Source organism: Aspergillus novofumigatus (genome assembly GCF_002847465.1).
Source record: "Aspergillus novofumigatus IBT 16806 chromosome Unknown P174scaffold_3, whole genome shotgun sequence".
Taxonomy (NCBI): Eukaryota; Fungi; Ascomycota; class Eurotiomycetes; order Eurotiales; family Aspergillaceae; genus Aspergillus; species Aspergillus novofumigatus.
The window spans coordinates 3054332-3074567 of NW_020194276.1; the positions used below are offsets into that span (position 1 = coordinate 3054332).

Below are 20236 nucleotides of genomic sequence, written 5' to 3' on the forward strand. Positions count from 1 at the left end.
TGGAACCAGAAGCTCCAGTCGACCCAGCTTTTATACTACTTAGGTCCAGGCGTTTTCCATCCGTGTCTGTATACCCAGTGTTCCAGTGACCCATTGGATCAAGTCTCCAGTCTCCAGAAATTCAGAGTCCGGATCCAATAATCTTTCCATTTCTTTTTCTTTCCTTTTTTTGCTCGTTGGGGCCTCCTCCGTCTAGACGGAGATTTGGGGGAACAAAACGAGACTGGGGCCCGTGCTGGTCGTCGATCCGGGTTGCAGAAAGTCGAAACTCTGGTAGACTTTAAACTCTCTGGAGAGACAGAGAGGGGGGAGGTCTGGTTTTAAACTTGCACCATCGGCCCTTCTTCTACGGTTCGACCTTGCCGTGAGCTTCCACTTACTTTGCCCCGGAGTGTCACTACTACCTACTCACGACCTTACCCTACCTTGACCTACATACATCTCGAACATTGTCATCTTTTCTTTTACCCCTCTCTTTTCCACTTCTTTCAATTTCTCTCCTTATATTGTGCGCCCAAAACTAAATCATCGGTCTGAACACAAGCAAGAAAGAATTACCTCGCCTCCTTCCAGCCAGCAGTTGCGCGAAACCACAACTGTTGGGATCTGGTCACTCGCTCCTTCTCTCTTTAAACTTCCTGGAAACATCGCAGTCATATCCGCGTTGCTTGAAACTCTGATTCAGCAGTGGTTCAACTCTGATTGATATTACTTCTCTTGGCCCCTCCCCTGTCAACTAGGTTTAACCTAACTCTACTACAACCTCCGCCATCAAATTGGGAACAGAAGGAACGGAAAGATGGTGAACGGCACCGCTGCGGTGTTGGAACCCACCTTTACGGGGTATGTCGCAACGACGCAAGATGCACTGATCTTGTTCGAGGCCTGTTTGACGGGCATCCTACATCACGTTCCTCGTCGACCCCATGATCGCGAAAGGAGCCATCTCGTCCGCAGCGGGAGTGTATTCATCTACGAAGAGAACTCATCAGGCATCAAACGATGGACAGACGGAGTTACGTGGAGTCCCAGTCGCATCTTGGGCAATTTTCTAGTCTATCGAGAGCTCGAGAAGCCGTTTCCACCAGGAGAAAAGAAACGAGCGATGAAGAAGGCCAACCGACGTCCAGTGCCGTCTGCGAGGCCTGGCGAACCCTACCCGCGTCACGATAGCAACGGTGGATCTTATTCTCCCTCGTCGACATCTGGCTCGTTTGGCGATCGGTCGCATCAGTCGGACGTGGAACGGGCACTGGTCGGTTCCTTGGTGGATTCATACGGCTTCAAGGATTCGGGGCTGGTCAAGAAGACAATGAGCGTAACTGTCTCTGGGGTGACTCACCACCTGGTGTCGTATTACAGCGTTGAGGATGTGATGCGGGGCGTTCTGAATCCGCCGTCGATGGTGGAGTCGCTGCGATATATCCGCCCACGCGCGGAACTGACGCAGAAGCAGAGCTTCCGCGCTCCAATCGATGATCTGGAGACAGGTGGACTTGAGAATCCGAATGATCCGTCTCATACCGTTTATGGATATCGGCCACAGCTCATGGCGCCTCCTGGATACGCCATGCCGAATCCCCATCCCGAGTTTTATCTGCATACGGCGCCTTACACTGCCTCTCACGCACCACAGTCTGCATCGATCCCTGGATATTCCATTGGAGGCTCGATGCCTGCACAGAATCCGTACCTTCCTGCCCCTTCTGCACCCGCGCATGTCCAGCACAAGACGGAGGACTATCCGCAGTACAGGAATCCCAACCCAGCACCAAGTCCGTATGGGACCAGTTTTGACTCAATCAACCATGCGCCTTTGTCTTCATCAATGCCTTCCACCCTGAACAGCAGCATACCTAGTTCTCTGAGCGAGCGCAATCGCTCCACATCGGATCAAAGTGTGTCGGCTTACCGAAACTCCTCGATCTCGTCGCGCAGTGTTGCCACGGACGTGACGTCGCCAATCGATCCTTCCACCCCAGCGACCTTCTCTCGAGGGAACAGTTTCAGTCTCTCGGGCCACATGGATGGGCCATCGCTACAACCACCCGAGCAGCGTGGCATTGCGCCAGCGTTCGATCCTAGTATCCCTCGTCGGGAGTCTATACCAGCTCATTACTATACGGGAAGCGACAGGCCTCAGTATTACATGGGAGCGACGGCGCCGGCCGCACATGCGAGTTACCCTGTCTCGACGTGGACCACGGCTGCTCCAGCTCAGCCGCAAATGTAACTTCGCTGCGCTATCCTCCTATATTCCCTTATTTCTTCCTTTCTATTTGTTTCGTGCACCCTCCCGATGATTACCCGGTTTCCTTTTCTCTTCACATTATATCTCTGAGGGCGGCGATTTGGGGATAGATGCTGCATGCACGGTATGGATGTTTACCCGGATGGGATTCTGCTCTTAGAGAAGATACCGGTGGTTGTTTCTTTCATGTTTTGCTGTGTTGTCTTCTACGACGATATGATACACATCAAAATCTTTTCGTTCTTAGCCAACTGTGACCTTTATTCTTTTCTCCTGCACTTTTTCGGAGGGTCCTTCATTCGGGTTCAGTTGCACCGTCTTTTACACGATTATGAGCAATGTCGCGGTTTGGGTGGTTCGGTCTGGGTGGCTATCTGTTTTATTTTTATTTTTTTTCTTTCCTTTTTCTATGTTTACCCGTTCCTGCTTTGCTAAGCTATTATATCCTTGTTGCTCTTTTACGGAGAGAGGCTCTAGGTGTATTCGGGAGCTGAGAGTATCCTCGCAGGCCAAATATAAGCCAGGTCACATTGATGTCTTTTGCCTTTTCTCTGATCGGTGTATTCTGGTCTGCCAGCGGACGTTATATCATACTTTCAATAGTCCAATTTAATCGCCCAGCCCCATATTCCTGGTGCTGAAACAAAGGTGCTACGTGACATGTCTCCATTCCTTGTATGTAACCTCTCGAGGGAACGGATGGATTACATCATCACTAATGTTCGATCTTTGCCAGTCAGCTTCTTTCCAGAGCCTCTGACTATCTGTATTTCTTCGTTCGACGTTGAAATACGATGCTTAGTGTGGACTAGACCGCAGTCTAGAAAACCTTCATTCTTACTCTCCAAGGATAGACTCGGGATGTAATTTGAATAGGCCATTGTCAGATCCACCGCTCTAGGCCACCCGTCCGCTATCCACTGTCCACACAGTATCTATTTTATGGTACAGACTAGCTCTACCTCAGTCAAGGTAGTCATGATGAAACAATCCCTCACCCATGGGCTCATCCACTGAAACTACCAGAGATCAATCTGCGAAACAGAAACTACAGTACATTCTGAACTTCATATCTTTTTTCCTTGTCTATGACGGATACAGTACGTGACATAGGACATAGCCTTGCTTGCAGTTGCAGATCATTCGCCAGTGGGCCGATTTGTCCCGTAGCCCATCGGGTCCTGGGTCAGCGAATCAGGGGTGCTTGGACCCGGGAGACGCGGATCAGCAGGACTCCACTTTGGGGACCTTGATTGGTGGGACCGGGTTACGTGTTTGGCTACCTGGGGTGCCTTAACTAGGCAGATAGGTACCTTATGGTAGTTATCGCAGAGTGTGGTGATCATTCCATTTCATTCGAATCGAGGTACGTAAGGTAGTTGGCGAGTCTGTGGATGTGGATGTGCTGCGCCTCATGCATGTGACTGAATGGATATGCGGACTCCCGCGTCGTCACTCGGTCATGTGAGCCGCTCGATGTGAAACTGCCCTGATGTTGAGAAGAGAGGAAAAAAAGAAAAAAGAAGGGTGCATCAGTTAAAACGCCGCTCGGATACTTGCGGGCGCGGTTCCGGGTGATGATGATCCAGATTCAGACTCAAATTTAGTCCTTCTCGCGATCTTGTCCTGCGGAGGGTTGTTCGGCGCTGAGGCGGTGCTGGGATGGTGGCTGCTGGCAGTGCCCTTGGGGACTCTCGGCGATCAGCTTTATCCCGCTTGGCAGTGCTGTTGCCATGAATGTCGCTGTGGGTTGTGGATTTGGGTGAGGGACGGCTCCCGCGCAGACTTGACAGGTGCGAGGCCATCTGGTTGTCCATCAGGAGGTGGATGGTTAGGGCGCTCGGGTCTGAGATGAGGGATCTGCGGCGTGCGATAAGGGCCGGCTCGCTAGACGCTGGTGCTGAGGTTGCTGTTGTTGCTGCTGCGCCGGCGAGGGTGTTGGGATATGCGAATCTTGCGACCCCCCTGATCGGCTCGACTATGGTGCGATCATGGTTGGTGTCTTGAAGGGCGTCGTTGTCGTCTTGCAGCACTCCTCCGTCAGAAGGGATCTGTCGTTGTCTGCGTCAACTTTGTTTCTATTATTGGGGTTTGGGACTTACAACAGATGCGAATCTCTTCCCCGGCATGCTCACATAGTCATCAAAGGAGCTTTCGAGAGTCGCGAAATTGAATCCTTTCTTTGACGCAGCGGGCTCAAAGCGCTGTCCAACCTCTGATCTAAAGTCCACAGGCCGTCGACTCAGAGGCTGATACTTGAGCAACGATAACCACCAGTCCGGGTAGCTGCCGTACCACGATTGCAGGGTCGGCTCGATGTCCAGGGAGAAAACAATGCGGCTGTCTGAGCGCGGTTTCTGGATCAGCATGGCAAACGTGAACTCCCGCGGCAGGCCCGATCTCTGCAAACTGTTCTCCTCCAGCGACCAGACAATTTCTCCGGCTTCGATGTCGAACTTCCGTCCTCGCGGGCTCTTCAGAGTCCGGACTGATCCCTGGATTCTCATCATCTCAAAGCGTCTGTATCGGCCGTTAATACCACCGGTGGGCGACAGGCTCGCCATCACCGGCAAGTCAACGACTCCCAGTGATCCGGTCAAGCTGTAGTTCCACTGCAGTGTCTCCGGCGATATTGAGCCGTAGATCAGATGTGGTGCATGCATGAGGAAGCGCGGGTTTCCCGGCGGGTAGCCGTTCGGATAATGGTCCGACGAAGCGACGTGACGGGTGCCCTGCACAGAGGCTCGAATCGTGGCCGCCTTGAACCGATGCGCCAAAGTGTTGGGTGAGTGGAAGACGAAATTGATCCCCAGGAAGTCTACGTGGTCATAGTCCTTGTCGGAAACGGCAGGGCTGGAATAGAATCCATGCTGCAGTCGCTGGACGTGCGCTGTGATGTATGCATCGCCGGGTAATTGACGCTCGTAGATACAGGCTCCGTTGAGCAATAGTCGTGGGTTTGCCAGATTGGGATCTGCAGGCGTCTGGGACTCGGTGTTGCTGGTCTCAAGTTTCTTTTGCTTGTTGCCAGGGACGGCAGAGTCGCGAGGCAGCGGCGCAGGAGGCGCCTGACCGTTCATGCTCGGCATTCCCAGTTCGTTCTTGTAGTATCAGGTAGCCAAAAATGACTGCCTCGTGTCAAAGTCCTATGTTTGAGGTCGCGTTTGTTGCTTGTGGATCCATGAGCGATGGAAGTAGATGATCCGCGAACAGCCTGTATATCAACGTCGTTAGTTATGAGGTTAGTTGACGAGTGTCAGATGCAGAGTGCTCTACTTTTGACTGACTTGGGCAAAATTGAAGGCGAAAACCGAGCTTGTGGACAGATGCTCATGGCTGGAGTCAGGTGAGAAGGGATCTACAGTCAGATGAGAGACGGATGGATGTGTTACTATGGATGTGGTGAATGCGCCAGTGAATTTGTCGCTTTGTTGACCTGGGAGGTCAGGTGGAGAGCTAATGACTCTTAAACACATTCTGTTCTTTGCGATTTTGGGGGAATGGTATAGAAGACTGCTGTATGCTGGAGGTGACCGAGGAACATTCGAGTATATATCTTTGTATACATATCCATGTTGTAGCACAAGCAACCACGAAAACTCTGAGCCATGAATAGCCGTCATTGAGTCGTTTATCATTCCCATCTACCGACTCTATCTTGACTGTTCCAAGTATGACTCTTCCCAATCTCGACAATCATAGTTTTATGTCAATTTGCCTTATGATTTGCACTTCAGGATCGAGAGATAAGGCGGTTACACCACACCCGCTGTGATTGAAGTCTTACGCATATTCAAATAATAACTCAGACAATAGTGGAGAGGAAGTTCCGTCGTATCCCAGCATACTGAGGACGGTTCAACCTGTCGATGTTCCCAAAGGTTTACTCCAGATACCTATGTACAACAACCTCGGGAACAATCACATGACTGAGCCGGAACAACACTTTTTCCGTGCTCATTTTCCTTTCCCCAGACAGAAAAAGGTGGTCACGAGCCTCGATTTGTATACATTGAAAGTATTTTCTTGCCTCATTGCGACACAAGCATTTGTGCGGTTTTTCGGGCTCAACTGGGATCCAGCCGGTCTGTAGTCGGCCGCTGTCTGGTCCCACCGTCACCTGTATACCTTCTGACCCGAGACCGCCGTTGAGTTGCTTGGAATCGGGTGATTGAGCCGCCATAATATATTCCGGTCATCACCATAAATTCAAAGTCCAAGAGATAGATTGTTGACTATCCAAGCCGTCACTAGGATAGGCTGTCTCTCACTTCTTGTTACGTTCACATTTGCCACAAGAGCCTTGACTTTCGTTCCGTCATCGTGCATTTCTTCGAATCTGACCTTCATTTTTGATCGTTGACCCCATCGCAGCATATGGGTTTTCAGTTGACAGCATAATTTTTGACGAACACATAAACGCCAGACTTAATTGATCATGTTATCGTCCCAGCGGCTGTCTTGAGTTAGGGAAATTCGCCAACAGAGACATATGCATTGAACCAGACCGCTGAACAGATTCAATATTTCGCCAAGCGCCTTTCTTCTGCTATTTCACTTATCCCGTTTCTTGTGCAATTGATTGACGGGGGTTCATCATGGCAACTAATACTCTCCTGCCGGTTCCCATTCGGGCAATCAGGCAATCGTCAAATCTATGGCGAGGAGCCATGTTTCATGCAGTCGGATCGACTTCCGCTACCTGCGGAGGATGGCAAAGCGCCGGGTGGAAGAACATACACACTTTGACGGTATCCACTCCACCAGCTCGTCCTAGTCGCATACAAGACAGGTATGTGCATTGCCTATTCAGCTAGACATTTCATGGAGCCTAACAGGTTGCTAGGTTCGCGAGACACACGGGCTGCATGCTCCGTGGCATCATGCCTCTGTGTCACCGACCACTTGATCTACAGAGGAGATGGTCAGGCTCGAAAAGGCCGGATGATCAGATGGAGAAATCCTCTCAAAAGTGAGCATTGATATCTGCGCCTGTCGGTGCCGTTCTTGAGATTTAACCATGTGTAGTCCTCAATCCGGCCCGAAGAAGTCTCCAATCCTTTCCAAGATTCCTATTCCTACTCATGAGAACATTTACACAGTTCCCAATATCCTCACGTTTTCCCGTCTAGTTGCAGCTCCCTTGGTGGGCTACTTCCTCGTTCATGATCATCATGCCGCTGCACTATCATTATTTGTCTATGCTGGTCTCACAGACCTTGTGGACGGCTACATTGCTCGACGGTATAACCTGCAAACTGTCGTTGGTACGATTATTGATCCAATGGCCGATAAACTTTTGATGACCATTGGTGTCGCTTGCTTGGCTGTCAATGGTTCTATTCCTGGTAGGGCTCCTTCTCCTTCTATGACGCTGTTGTTATAACCTCTCAAATATCGAACGATGGGTTCTTTCCTATTTCATCTTGACAGTCACTGATTGGGAACAGTATGGCTTGCGGTAATCATTCTCGGTCGCGATGTGGGTCTTGCGTTGTCCGCAATCTACTATCGCTGGATATCTCTTCCCCCGCCAAAGACCATGGCACGATACTGGGACTTCTCCCTTCCCTCTGCAGAAGTCAAGCCAACGGGTATCTCCAAAGTCAACACAGCGTTGCAGCTTGTGCTTGTGGGTTCCGCGATCGCATTGCCTGTCATTCCAGAGGCATTCCTCGATGCATGGAATCTCCGAGAAGGAATGACGGCGTTGCAGTAAGTACCACCTGAATCCTTTTCTTTTTCGTCGTTATCGTTTTTCACCTTTATTTCCTTTGAAATTCGGAAGAGAATGCGAGGTCCCTGCGCATATGGTTGCCGTTATGTGAAATTCTAGCACGTACGACCATAGGGTGTGGAAAACAGGGCTTCCCGTCCGCTCAGCCGTACTTAAGCCACACGCCGGCCGGTTAGTAGTTGGGTGGGTGACCACCAGCGAATCCCGGCTGTTGTACGTTTTTTGGTTTTTGCAAAATCATTTTCATCTACATATCTTACTTTTTTTGCACACTTTTCTTTTCGTTAATATTCTCTATTCGTTTGCATCGCATCCTAACTTTCTACCTAGGTACCTCGTTGCAGCCACTACGATCTGGTCTGGGCTCAGTTACGTCTTTTCCAAAGACGCAGTAAAGATCCTCACTAAGGAGGAAGTACAAAAGCGCCTTGCAAGAGCCAGCGGAAAGAAGCCCTCTTGAACTTGTGCATAGTGTATAGATGATTCAGGGAAAAGTGCATGGCGTCGGCGTAGTAAAGCCGGATACTGTCGCCTCCTATGTTTCGGTTGATGGGTTACTGCACGCTGTGGTAAATATTTGCATGGTTGGAGTGTATATGACCTGCTAATGTACATACAAAGGGGCAGTAATAGATTCAATATTTGCAAATGAAGCGAAGTGCATAAGCATGAGTCTTCCGGTTTCTCGTAGCTTTTCCTCTGCGGGAGAAGATCGCGTAGCAGCCGATGAAATGGCCGATAGATGCGAAGTGATTCCGTAGGAGATAATGGTCATTGACGAACAAATATATGAACAGATATGATTGCCTTTTGAGTGTGTAACATTCGTAAAGCCGGCGAGATTGTTTGCTCACCTCGTGCGCCTTATGACAGCACATACTCCAGTAGGGTTTCTGTCAGGGCAGCTGGACATCGTGGAGTTTGGGCATGCCCTAAAGGAGAGTTCTGCTCACTGACGAGGTGAGTTCCCGGCCACCGTAGGATGCTGGAAAGATGGAAACGTGTCCCGGTTCCCCGGTTATGGTCTCATACATCAAAGGCCCGATTCGGGTTGTCAACCTTCAGGACACCCGTTCATGTCTTGGCCGGCTGGGTGGGGAACATCGCGTTCCAGTAGTCCTTGACTCGCTGACATACCCTGTCGCGGCCTTCCCAGGACCGGAACTTGGTTTCGAGCTCGCACGCCGTCCACAAGATCTCCCTCCAGAACTGCTTCTCCACATCCGTGCGGAACTTTCCAATCACCTCTTCGGGAATCGTCCACGCGCGCGTGTAGCTGCCGTCATCCTCAAAGGTCGGCTTGACGGCTTGCTCGTCGAAGACCGTGGCGGGGTTGAACTTGGGGAAGTTTGCGTGGATGAAGAAAGCGCGGGGCGCGGGAGCTTTGGAGCCGTGCACGCGCCATTCCCCCTTCTGTGTCAGGGCGTAGTCCTCGACGGGGTCGAATTGGACCATTGCGGAGCCGGCCAGGCCAGATTCGGTGCGGTGGCCCATAGCGACGATGGGCTCGCTGACTTGGTAGTACGGTTCGTCCATTGTCAGAGCGGCTGCGACGAAGGTCTCTTTGTCGCCCTCTCCTGCTGCGCCCTGTGACAGCAGTGCCCAGTAGTAATCTGGGCCCCAGAAATTGTAGTACGTGCTCAGGAGAAGCGTTTTCGAATGAGTCTTCTTGGAGAGGAGCAGCTCGCCGGATTCGGTCGACTGGCGAATGGTGTTTGGGGGCATCGGTTTCGATGCGATTTGGTAGTAGTATGACGAGATGGTGTCGGCCCAGAAATCCGGCCATGTGACCATATTCTTCGACCGGAAGGGCTCGCTCGCGAAGAGGATGTCCGGCTTTTCTAGCGGGAAGGCGTCGGCGTCCAAGAAGAGGATCTCTTCGAAAGACGAGAACATCATTGCGAAGAGCTTGAACTGATACTTCTCTATCTGCATGATCTTGGGGACTGCATCGAGAATATGCGACAGTACCACACATCGGGAATTCAGAGACGGCAGAACCACATCGCATATATACTCCTCATACTCCTCTTCGTTTGCCAAAAAGACCTCTACCGGAAGCTCTGAGCCTGTTTTCCGGAGCATTCGAAGAGAAATGACCAGGACAGGCAGGTATGAACCTCCTGCTGTCGAGACCAGGCCCCTTGTGTTGGGGACATAGTGTAGTTGCGGCGGGTTGCTCTTGATGTCATTAACAAACCCGGTATGCGCGTTCTTCATGGCCTCCACTTCACCCGGTAGCATGTCCAGATACTCCCGGCGGTCTTCCGGCTTCGCTTCCTCGAACCGTACAGACGGCGCATTGCCGAGTCGCGTGGGCGGGTCGCATTTCGGCTGGTATTTGGCCAAAAGTGGCTGGAACTGCTGCCAGAAATGAATATGACCATCGGCAGAATGCAAGACTCCAACACTGACGCTATCAACGTAGGAAGGGTTTTTGTCGCCTGACTTGACTGGGACAGATCGCCATCGCGCGAAAGACCAGGTGAAGACCGAGGCAAGAAATAGTGCAAGCAGTAGCGTTCGCACTCGCGAATATATCCGAGGTACTGCCATTGTCGTCGACGCGCGAGCGCAAAGATGAGGGTGAGCAGTCGCCTTCGCCGGCGAAGCTGAGTGATAGCCCTTTCCCAGCGAGTGCACCTCGTCGCACAAGATACGGAAGCTCAGGGGGCTGCGAAAGTTTGCGCACCCGACGCGCTAGCACCTGCGACGCCCCAGAAAGAGTTTATAAGCGCAGTGCAAGAGACATCCAAGAGCAATCACTATTGTGGAAGATTGGTAATGCGCTGACGATCAATGCAGAATTGCGGGCGTGAGTGAATATACATAGACACTGGGGTGTGGGAATAGTATGCAGAAAAAAACGAGCGAGTCCAAGGTCAAGAAAAGATGAGAGAGAGAGAGATAGATAACTAAGCTGACATTGCAATAAAAGTGAGATTAGACTGCTATATACGAGGCGTAGACTGGGGGGTTACGGGTAAGCGAACGGTTAATTAATTGGACGGGATAAAATAATCACAGCTGATGATCATCATAGAAGAGTCATGCTCCCCCGGTCTGCGGAAAGTCTGTTCTACTCACCACGTTGGTTATGATCATCGACTCAATCATAGTACGATTAAGACTTGGAGTGTTCTCCTCGTCTATTATTCTGCTTTTTGAATAGTAGATAGATAGAGAGGGATATATTATGAATTTGGAGCTCAGGAATACACGATATGTGTTGTTGTTGAGGCGAGGCCATTGAGAGTATACTGAGTAGACGTAACCTTGGTATAGTATGCCACAATGCGATATGCAATGCAAAGATCAACAAGCCCTAGTAATATTCCAGTCGCTATACCATCCCATGCGCCATGCAGTTTCCCAATAAACGTTAAACCCAATCTTAATCGTACAAGCCTCCTAGATGTTTGAACATCACGATGCATCCGGCACTCTCAAACAGATCCACGCAACACGCTCTCCGCAGAGCCTTCAATCGCGTCTGCATCGAGTGATTCTTTGCTCGTGTCCATGGTCCTGCGGACGTGCATCAGCAACCGCAGAGCACCGGCTGGCGTGACTCCTTCGATGCGCCTCGCCATTCCCACACTAACAGGGCGGACGCGCTCGAGAGCCTGTCTTTCCTCGGTACTGATGCCCTGGACCTTCGAGTAGTCCAAGTCCGGAGGCAGGATGAGGCTCTCATCCTGCAGGAATTTCCTCGCCATTGCCTCCTGCCGCTTGACATAAGGCGCGTAGCGGCCTTCGATGCTGACCCGGGTTCGGATTATGGGGTCGAATGAGGAGGGTGTATATGCCATGCCCGATGGCGACTCGATGTGGGGGATCAAAGCGTCGATGTCCACACCGTCGAGGCAGAGGAGATCGAGCGCCGAGCGGACCGAGCTATCTGTTCGAGTTTTGAATCCTTTGCGCGACCACACAGTAGAGGAGAGTTTTGTGTTGGCAAGGAGAGTCTGCAACTCCTTGATTTGCGCTTCTGTGTCGGTGAAGGAACGCCACCGCTTGTCCGAGACCACTCCGGCGTCACGGGCCATACGGGTGAGTCGTAGATCGGCATTGTCGGACCGCGTCGAAATGCGATATTCGCTTCGTGCTGTGAACATACGATAGGGCTCGGATACTCCCTTGGTGATGAGGTCGTCGATCATGATTCCGATAAATCCGTCCGACCGGGTGAGAGTGAACGGCTGTCGGCCTTGGGCAGACAGACCGGCGTTCGTACCGGCAATGATACCCTGTCCTGCAGCTTCTTCATATCCGGTTGTTCCATTGATCTGGCCTGCAAGATACAGGCCGCTGATCAGCTTTGTCTCCAGAGTCGGGCGGAGATTGCGGGGATCGATGTAGTCGTACTCCACACCATAGCCGGGCTGTAGCATGCGCACGTTCTCAAGACCGCGGACCGTGCGTAGCAGGGCATATTGTGCATCGGCCGGAATGGTCATCGAGATACCGTTCGGATAGATAACCTCATTCGGTGCGAATCCTTCCGGTTCGAGCCAGATCTGGTGCTGTTTCTTATCCGTAAAACGTATAATCTTCGATTCCAGTGAGGGGCAGTAGCGCGGCCCTCGCACGGTCTCGCGAATGTGAATCGATTTGTCAAGATTTGCGCGTACTATCTCGTGTGAAGCCTCGTTGGTGTGGGTCATCCAGCATGTAAGCTGACCCTCATCGCTAACGTCGACCGTTGTGTTCAGATACGAGAATGGTTGCGGAGGGGAGTCGCCTCTCTGAACTTCCAATGGCGAAAAGTCGATCGTTTTCATGTCCAAACGAGGAGGAGTCCCAGTCTTCAGACGACCAAGCTGAAAACCTGCTTCGCGAAGCGATTTGCTGAGCCCAAACGTAGCCGCTTCACCCATACGCCCCGAGGGGTACGCTTCAAGTCCAATGTGTATTTCTCCACCGAGAAACGTTCCAGTTGTGATGACGACACGCCCAGTAGGTATTACCTCTCCGGATTCGAGCCGTACTCCGACAATCTTGCCCTGTGATCCCGGGATGTTCTCCACCCCCTCTTTTGACACCACAATATCTGCAACCTTGCCTTCCACAATGCTCAGCCCCTCGGTAGCGACCAACTCCTCCTGCATGTACTTCTTGTAGAGATCCCGATCGATCTGAGCGCGGGGACCCCACACAGCAGGTCCCTTGGATCGATTGAGAATGCGAAACATGATACCGGCCTTGTCGATGATCCGCCCGGCCACACCGTCCATGGCATCAATTTCGCGGATCATTGTCCCTTTCCCGATTCCTCCAAAACTCGGATTGCAGGAACAAACGCCAATGTTCGAAAGCGAGGGCGTAACCAATGCGGTGCGTGCGCCTGATCGAGCCGCAGCTGCAGAGGCCTCGGAACCAGCGTGGCCTCCTCCAATAACAACGACATCGTATGCCCTACATGCCCAGAGTCAGTACCGTGCAGAGACGACTAGGATAAGGGTGCTGGGGAAAAACCATACCGGGTTCCATCAGAAACCGTGGCCATGCCTCGTGTGAGGCCGATGACCCGGGACCGAGGAGCAGAGCCCCATCGCCAAAGAGCCACTGAACGTGCCCGGAAAGCCATGATGACAGCTTTTTAGCCAGGACAACTCTACACCTGAACAATAAACTGCATTGCGGCCATGGAAAAATACTGGCGGATATCCGGATCACGTGGCTGATATTTTCTTATTGCCATTTATTTCCGAAGGCGGTGGAAAAGCGGACGTAATGCAAATAAGCAATATTGCCCATGATTTGCGCGATCACTAGTTGCGGGGCTGCTTTTTCATGCCCCGCAGGCCCTTACATGCGTTTCCTATCTTCTAATATCCTCGCGCTGATAGGATAAGACGTACTTTGTTGAGTGTGTTGACCTGTTGACTCTTATCTGAGCGCAAGAGAACTCTTTTGGCGGCCATACACAGGAAAACCATTCCACTATGAAGGCTTATTGGTTTGACAACAAACCGGTAGGTTCCATTATCCGAGACTATGGCTCCCCCTCTTATCGGGCAGAGACTGAGATTACAATAGGGCGACCAGCGGGAACCCCATGACTCTGGCCGTCCGGTGACGGTGGACTACCTTGCCTCCATTGGAGTGCAGTACTACCATTTCCCCTCCCTCGAGTCTGTCAATGAATTGGCGAAGGAACGTGGATACAAGAACCGCGATGAGATTGTCGTTTCTCCACAGACGATGGGTGATGTGTACGAGGAGAAGGTGAAGATGTTCTTCAATGAGCATCTGCACGAAGATGAGGAGATCCGCTACATCCGTGACGGCGAGGGTTACTTTGACGTGCGGGGCCAGGAGGACGAATGGGTCCGGATCAAGTTGGTGAAGGATGACTTGATCATTCTTCCCGCTGGTATCTACCATCGTTTTACCACTGATGACAAGAATGTTGGTTTCCATGACCTTATATTGTCTACGCTTCGAGTACCGACTTGCTGACTGCTTCGTCCACAGTACGTCAAGGCTATGCGCCTTTTCCAGGAAGAGCCTAAATGGACCCCTTGAACCGTGCCCCTGATGTCGATGAGAACGCTCATCGGCAGTCTTACCTCCGCACGGTCCAGAACAAGGCTGTTGCTTAGAACATTTGCTTTCCATTGATGACTTAATGCTAATTGCCAGCATGGTGAGAGGCATGGCTGATAGCGGGGCCAAGACTACCGTTTGCCATGAGATTCCGGTGCTTGTAGCTCATAACTGATGGTTTTGTATATATCATAGCAGTTCGATAGATCATGACACTTTTCACGTACAACGACTATGGAATCCCCAGGCACTTGTGAAAAACATGTCATTTTTATGTCTTTTAAGCTACCGGTCAAGATATTGACTCATGTCGTAGTTACACCACCTCCTGGCAGAGAGCCAGGCATGTGGAATTGATCGCTCAAGTTACCACTGCTCTCTTCCCGCGTCATGCTGCGGCTGCGGAGGTCCCCAGTTTCAACATTGAAGCTGCTCGTTCGGGACGCAAGGTCAAATGGCGGCCGTGCGCCCAACAGTGATCCAAACCTGAGCACCTCTGGTTCGCGAGACGAGTCCTCGTGACGGGCAGACCCGCTGGCATCCGCCGCTGTGCTACTCCGCGGCGCATTAGAGCCCGTTTCCGAATCATCGCCGGTCCGTACGCCTGTTCTGCCCATGCGAGGCCAGAGGTCTGGCAATCCCACGACCTGCACCCGAGGTTCGACAACGCGCTCCTCAAACCATGCATGAACACGAGCTTCGACCAGCTGAGCGACTTTAGGGACGTCCTGGAGTCTGCTACGAGAGCCGATCAACGACCGCACGGAGAGGTCCAGTCGATAGTCTGGAAGAAAAGAAAACGCAACGTTGCTCTTCGGACTGGTTTTCGGCGGATTTTCACCGCTGGGTTCCTCCGAGGAGCCACCTGCGCGAGAGTGACTTCCACCCGTCTGATCTTCGCGCTTTGAGCGTCCGTTCGTTGTTGTCTGGGCGGTAGGGGGAGATGGGGAATGGGATGGAGTGTCGAGTGGAGGCGTGGAAGCGGGAACGAGTGATATGCAAAGGGTCCCTGAAAAGCGGACAACAGAGATCGAGAGTGCCACGGGAAGGATGGCAGAGCATGGCTTCGGATAATTGAGAAGTAACTGCGTCTCGATAGCGATGGAGAGATTATCATCACTCAGGTCGACGTCCATCAGTGCCTGAAGCCGTCCACCGTCAGAATTTGGGTCATCAACAGCAATGATCCGGCAATTGCTGAAAATCGGAAACTCCTCCCCTAGAGATATGTCCGTCACAGTAATTTTATCTATAAATGATGGCTTCTTCTCGGGGTTATTCAGGGCCGCCGTTAGCGAGCTGAGGATGGATGATGTCGGCGAGTCCTTCAGCATATATGCCGTTTGTCTGTACTGAGCAATGGTCTGAGCTATGAGAACATTGAACCAGTCCAACGATTCTGGCTGGTGTGAAGAATGGTGTATCCTGTGTCGTCCATGTTTCGAAGTGGGATTGGTGGGGATTGCAGTGTAGTAGGTCTTTCGCAGGATGGAGCGGGTGTTGGTCGCGGAGGACGGTACCGGACGGAGGACGTTCGAGTTAGATGGCTTTTCTCTCAATGTTCTTGTGCTTCCATCATGTTGTGCGCTGCTGTAAATCGAATTGGAACGCCGATGAGTCGCCGAACGATGAGAAAGGCCGCGAGAGGGCGGAGGCGGCGCTTCGCCGAAGATGAAGAACTTGATGAAGGCAGCAATGAGAAGCACGACGGAGAGCTGTCCCAGCAAGAACCCTTGTGTAAACGATAAACTACTCCTACTTCATCAGCTATTCAGCTGCCTTAAAATGAACGGTGACCTTGACGTACGAGGACTGAGCCGGGACAGGCGTGGGGTCGTCTAGTTCAGTGTTGTCAGTCTTGGATCAAATCAACAATGGAATCGGATCAATCTCACTTAGCTGAGAAGACATTTTCAGCTGCTGTATATGTTATCGGGTGCTTTCCATAACCCCATTGCTACAACAAATGACGCTACAATTGAAGATTCCAATGTGTTGGAACCCTGGAAGATCAATGTCAAGGGTCAAAAAAGAATGACGAATGATGGACCCTGTCGGCCTCGGCCAAGGCACTAGCTAAGTTGGAGCAGCTGCTTATCACATCCGTATCGCGATTGGACTCCAAAATGACCCACGAGCTCACACCTCTGTGTAAGGACACGTTGAGCTTTCGCAGTCATCCATGTTAGATCCTTAAGAATCTGTACTATATTACCAGCTGGCTGGTTCTGCCTCGCCTCTGTGCCCATAATTAAGATGCCTCCAAACTGATTTTCCTGCTACAAAATACTCCACACAGAACGGAAATATTCAACTCGCGGAATGCAGTATCCGAGCATCAACTCACTGCTACTATGGCTTCTATGCTTTGCTCCCCCAGGTCTCGCATACGGCAGATCTTCGGAATCGCCCCCGGGCCAAATGCCATACTCCTCTCGCGAGTGCAGTCGCTGACACTCTTCGCCAACCGTCTCACCTCCTCTCGCCGTGTTTCCCCGATTCCACAGCTGAAATGCGTGGGACCGTCAAAGACCATCTGTGACAAGTACAAGATAGAGACTACGCGATGCACGAATGCTGGATACGATTACGACGAAGAAGATGTCCAGTGGACTTGCACTGCACCACTTCCAGAGGAGTTCATGTTGGGCGCAACAGATGTGATCTGCGAGGGATACCGAAATGCTGACGACAAGTGGGTGTTGAAGGGCAGCTGTGGTGTCGAGTACCGGCTACTGTTGACGGAGCGCGGGGAGAGGCGATTTGGTAAAATACAAGAGGATGACATGCAGTCCATCCCGCGCGTGACAAAAGGATGGCGCCGAGGCGTGGACGCTCTAGTCGACCTGATTTTCTTAGGGTTCTGGGCTGCGGTTCTAGTTATGATTTTGTGGCCTATGGTCCGCTCCTGTTTTGAGCTGCGAGGTCGTCGAAGAAGGACCAATGTTGGACGAGGTTGGGGCGGATTTTGGGAGGAGGAGGAGGTGGTGGTGGTGGAGGAGGAGCAGGAGGAGGAAATGACTATGGGCCTTATCCTGGGCCACCTCCTCCATACAGCAGCTTTCCAGATAGTAGTTCATGTTCTTCGCAGCCAGGGTGGAGACCGGGCTTTTGGACCGGTGCTGCGACTGGTGGCATGGCTGGCTACGAGATGGGTAGGAGAAGCAATCGGCATAGCGACAGACCGTCATCTTCTAGAAGATGGGATGACCACGAGCCTTGGAGAGAAAGCAGCACACGGCCGCGTTCCCCTCCTCGGTTATCGGCTACCACAGAGAGTACGGGATTCGGCTCAACAAGACGAAGATAATGCTTGAATCGCGGACATTAGAATTGATTTGTTCGCCCCTAATACCGCTGTCATAACCTACCTAGACGCTGCATGACGAACCTAGCATGTGTTGGACAGTCTAGTTATAATATTACAAGCTCCGATGAAGCGAGAAGCAACACCGAGGTAGACAGCAGAAAAGGCACCAGGCCGTGGTCGTAATCCCATCTCAAAGCCATGCAACACAGAGACAGCGCTAAACGCGCCCCCCCCCCCCCCCCCCCCGAATTTCTACCGAACTCCGACCAGCAAATCGCTTAAATAATCAAGGAAGGTCATCAATCGTGCCAATCACTTCTTCAGTTCCGCCTCCCATAGCTCTCATCGCCTGTCTTTTGTTGTTTCGTTTGCCCTTTACGGGCACGTTATTGGCGTTATCCAGCCCTGGTGCTGCTGCACCACCAGCCGCGCCGTCTGGATTTCGAAGCAAATCCTCCTGAGCCTGCTTTTCCTTTGCGTGTTGTTCCTCAATCCGTTTCTTCTCTTCATCCAACTCTTGCTGAACCACTCTGGGGTCATCATACACAGTATTGGTCATTTCGGAATACGTCGTGATATCAACTGTTTCCCGCGGACCCAACAGTGTTTCCTTGATTCGTTCTGGAGCGCGCCGCTCTTCGTTGTTGAATTTCAGCTTGATCTGACGTCTCGACCTTCCGGGGAACAGCTTGCTGATCATCATGAAATCGGTGCCAAACATTCGCAAGCCTCTGTAAAATAGATCCGTCATCTCTTCATCCCATGATTCTGTCTTGGACCGCTTTCCCCATGTAGCTTGGTTGATCTTCCGAGTAAGAGAGCTTTCCACCACATCCTCCAGCTCCCCCGCATTTCTCGCCGCATCTGCGTAACGGTCGACCTGGAGGGAAGCGGCATCAAGCACAATCTCTCCATTCACGATTCGCATCACAGGACCGGCCTGCGGCTTCTTGTCGAGGTCGATGTCAGGTTCCGCCCCGGGGGATGTAGCTTCCGCGCTCGGTTTGAGAGGGACTGGCGCTTGGCTCTCCTCCTCTTGTTGAGCTCGCTTGCGTTCCTGCTCAGCGAGCTCCATGTTGCGCAATTCAGTTTCCCGCTTAGACATTCTCCCTGTTCGTAAATCCTTGCACAATTCCGACATTTTGACAACTGCTGGGGCGATTTCGATGAGATCCGCTCCTTCAGGTGTTGGTTCGCGCTTTTTGCGAGACCGCTGTTGCTTCCTCTTCACCTTGCCCGCGGCATCTTCAACATTCGAGACGCGGCTCGCCCTTCTGCCTCGCGACTTCGACGCTCTTCGGGTCTGGTCGGCGTTTGCTTGCGATTCAGCTCCGTCGGTAACTTCTGTAGTTTCTTCAACCGTCGGGGGTTGGGTAGATGGGGGAGTAATGACATGGGATGGTGAAAGAGTAGGACGGGTGGATGTTGTCGACGATTCTTGAGTCAGTTTCAAGCGCTTGGATGGGCGGATCTCTGTAGCGGCCTCAACAGGTGGAAGTTTCTGAGAACTAGCCGCAGGTGTCGAGGCGTCATCGCAGCTCACAAGGTTTTGAGTGTCTTCGATACTTTGAACAATTTCCCTTTGTTTCTCTGGCCCATTCGCGTCGAGATTTGTGGGTAAGCGCTCGGTATTGGTGTTGTGATGCGCGAGAGACTGAGACGGCGCAGGTGCTTCTTCAACAGTCACGCGCCGTGTGGGAGCCGAGAAAGATGCCTTACGCTTGGAAACCGGAACGGGGATGGCTGTCACAGATTTGGATGGCGCTGAATCGGGTTTCGGGCCCCCGACGTCTCGGCGATGGGTAATTCAACATCAGCCGCAGATGCGACAGAAGGCTCCGGGACCGTAGCAGGAGGCGCGGGCTCGGCAGGAATTTTATCAAACGCTGGTTGAGTGTTTTGAGTAGTAGATGTTTGTGAAGCGGTACTATGTCTTCGCGGTGGTGCTGGGGTGGCAGAAGGGGCCGGAGGGGCGCGTCGGACAGGCGCCTTTGGAGCAAATTTCTTGCCCGACTTATCTGAAGACGGAAGCGGTCAGACGATGCAGCACGTTGTAGGAGCAGGATCCAACACTTACTGATGACAGAGCTCGAAAAAGATTTCATCCTCACAGCTCAGCATCGCTGGAGACAAATGGAACCATCAAAGTCCAGGCCGATAACAGAACTGATGCGATGGGATGGTTGGTCCAACGAATACACGTAGAGAGTGACATGCAGAAGTCTAGACTAGATGCCGTGAGTTCGTCTGAACTCTGGGGGGAAGTGGGCTCGGTCACGTGGGAGGCGCTAGGCGACGCTAAACCTCCCAGGCCGAAAATCCTCCTGGCTTCCCAAGTCTTGCTTATCACAACCACCTGCACGGCTACGCCCTTCAACGTCACTCA

General features: G+C 52.0%; 10 protein-coding genes across 10 annotated transcripts; 4 read left to right on the forward strand and 6 right to left on the reverse strand.

The window, feature by feature from the left end:
• Positions 1-799: 799 nt before the first annotated feature.
• Positions 800-2233, forward strand: P174DRAFT_419754 (camp independent regulatory protein; the record flags this gene model as incomplete). The annotated part of the gene is made up of 1 exon (XM_024824804.1): positions 800-2233. The coding sequence occupies one exon, from the start codon at positions 800-802 to the stop codon at positions 2231-2233; it is 1434 nt and encodes a 477-aa protein (XP_024684450.1).
• Positions 2234-3498: 1265 nt separating this feature from the next.
• On the reverse strand, positions 3499-5340 carry P174DRAFT_387633 (uncharacterized protein; the record flags this gene model as incomplete). The annotated part of the gene is made up of 2 exons (XM_024823367.1): positions 3499-4302; positions 4354-5340. The coding sequence occupies 2 exons, from the start codon at positions 5338-5340 to the stop codon at positions 3784-3786; spliced, it is 1506 nt and encodes a 501-aa protein (XP_024684451.1). The 3' UTR covers positions 3499-3783.
• Positions 5341-6849: 1509 nt separating this feature from the next.
• Positions 6850-8448, forward strand: P174DRAFT_367806 (cardiolipin synthase; the record flags this gene model as incomplete). The annotated part of the gene is made up of 4 exons (XM_024822198.1): positions 6850-7043; positions 7280-7599; positions 7702-7966; positions 8319-8448. The coding sequence occupies 4 exons, from the start codon at positions 6850-6852 to the stop codon at positions 8446-8448; spliced, it is 909 nt and encodes a 302-aa protein (XP_024684452.1).
• An 88-nt stretch (positions 8449-8536) lies between these two features.
• On the reverse strand, positions 8537-8964 carry P174DRAFT_147371 (uncharacterized protein). Its single transcript, XM_024821152.1, has one exon. The coding sequence runs from the start codon at positions 8864-8866 to the stop codon at positions 8624-8626; it is 243 nt and encodes an 80-aa protein (XP_024684453.1). The 5' UTR covers positions 8867-8964; the 3' UTR covers positions 8537-8623.
• Positions 8965-9062: 98 nt separating this feature from the next.
• Positions 9063-10544, reverse strand: P174DRAFT_368854 (alpha-mannosyltransferase; the record flags this gene model as incomplete). The annotated part of the gene is made up of 1 exon (XM_024822247.1): positions 9063-10544. One exon carries the CDS (start codon positions 10542-10544, stop codon positions 9063-9065), a length of 1482 nt encoding a protein of 493 aa, XP_024684454.1.
• Positions 10545-11192: 648 nt separating this feature from the next.
• On the reverse strand, positions 11193-13624 carry P174DRAFT_503132 (tRNA modification protein MTO1). The gene is made up of 2 exons (XM_024831135.1): positions 13472-13624; positions 11193-13406 (listed from the first exon to the last, which is right to left on the reverse strand). The coding sequence occupies exons 1-2, from the start codon at positions 13576-13578 to the stop codon at positions 11435-11437; spliced, it is 2079 nt and encodes a 692-aa protein (XP_024684455.1). The 5' UTR covers positions 13579-13624; the 3' UTR covers positions 11193-11434.
• A 152-nt stretch (positions 13625-13776) lies between these two features.
• P174DRAFT_503133 (acireductone dioxygenase (Ni2+-requiring)) lies at positions 13777-14785 on the forward strand. The gene is made up of 3 exons (XM_024831136.1): positions 13777-13966; positions 14031-14402; positions 14469-14785. The coding sequence occupies exons 1-3, from the start codon at positions 13937-13939 to the stop codon at positions 14517-14519; spliced, it is 453 nt and encodes a 150-aa protein (XP_024684456.1). The 5' UTR covers positions 13777-13936; the 3' UTR covers positions 14520-14785.
• On the reverse strand, positions 14461-16535 carry mmm1 (ERMES complex subunit MMM1). The gene is made up of 3 exons (XM_024821153.1): positions 16436-16535; positions 16348-16378; positions 14461-16289 (listed from the first exon to the last, which is right to left on the reverse strand). The coding sequence occupies exons 1-3, from the start codon at positions 16449-16451 to the stop codon at positions 14846-14848; spliced, it is 1491 nt and encodes a 496-aa protein (XP_024684457.1). The 5' UTR covers positions 16452-16535; the 3' UTR covers positions 14461-14845.
• A 154-nt stretch (positions 16536-16689) lies between these two features.
• Positions 16690-17917, forward strand: P174DRAFT_511545 (DUF1183 domain protein). Its single transcript, XM_024831797.1, has 3 exons — positions 16690-16920; positions 16983-17495; positions 17522-17917. Exons 1-3 carry the CDS (start codon positions 16863-16865, stop codon positions 17848-17850), a joined length of 900 nt encoding a protein of 299 aa, XP_024684458.1. The 5' UTR covers positions 16690-16862; the 3' UTR covers positions 17851-17917.
• Positions 17918-18136: 219 nt separating this feature from the next.
• Positions 18137-20064, reverse strand: P174DRAFT_450222 (transcription factor TFIIIB subunit BDP1; the record flags this gene model as incomplete). Its single annotated transcript, XM_024828912.1, has 3 exons — positions 19928-20064; positions 19779-19868; positions 18137-19641 (listed from the first exon to the last, which is right to left on the reverse strand). The coding sequence occupies exons 1-3, from the start codon at positions 19953-19955 to the stop codon at positions 18137-18139; spliced, it is 1623 nt and encodes a 540-aa protein (XP_024684459.1). The 5' UTR covers positions 19956-20064.
• Positions 20065-20236: the final 172 nt, after the last annotated feature.

Excerpts from the sequence above, each read along its gene's own strand:
- P174DRAFT_147371 (XM_024821152.1), bottom strand. The coding sequence starts at position 8,866 with ATGTGCTGTCATAAGGCGCACGAGGTGAGCAAACAATCTCGCCGGCTT.
- P174DRAFT_503132 (XM_024831135.1), bottom strand. The coding sequence starts at position 13,578 with ATGGCTTTCCGGGCACGTTCAGTGGCTCTTTGGCGATGGGGCTCTGCT. Across the intron at positions 13,407-13,471 it reads ACGGTTTCTGATGGAACCCG|GGCATACGATGTCGTTGTTA; the intron begins GTATGGTTTTTC and ends CTGGGCATGTAG.
- P174DRAFT_503133 (XM_024831136.1), top strand. The coding sequence starts at position 13,937 with ATGAAGGCTTATTGGTTTGACAACAAACCG. Across the intron at positions 13,967-14,030 it reads ATTGGTTTGACAACAAACCG|GGCGACCAGCGGGAACCCCA; the intron begins GTAGGTTCCATT and ends AGATTACAATAG. Across the intron at positions 14,403-14,468 it reads TTACCACTGATGACAAGAAT|TACGTCAAGGCTATGCGCCT; the intron begins GTTGGTTTCCAT and ends CTTCGTCCACAG.
- mmm1 (XM_024821153.1), bottom strand. Across the intron at positions 16,290-16,347 it reads CCTGTCCCGGCTCAGTCCTC|TTTATCGTTTACACAAGGGT; the intron begins GTACGTCAAGGT and ends AAGTAGGAGTAG.
- P174DRAFT_511545 (XM_024831797.1), top strand. The coding sequence starts at position 16,863 with ATGCAGTATCCGAGCATCAACTCACTGCTACTATGGCTTCTATGCTTT. Across the intron at positions 16,921-16,982 it reads TCTATGCTTTGCTCCCCCAG|TGCAGTCGCTGACACTCTTC; the intron begins GTCTCGCATACG and ends TCCTCTCGCGAG. Across the intron at positions 17,496-17,521 it reads AAGGACCAATGTTGGACGAG|GAGGTGGTGGTGGTGGAGGA; the intron begins GTTGGGGCGGAT and ends TGGGAGGAGGAG.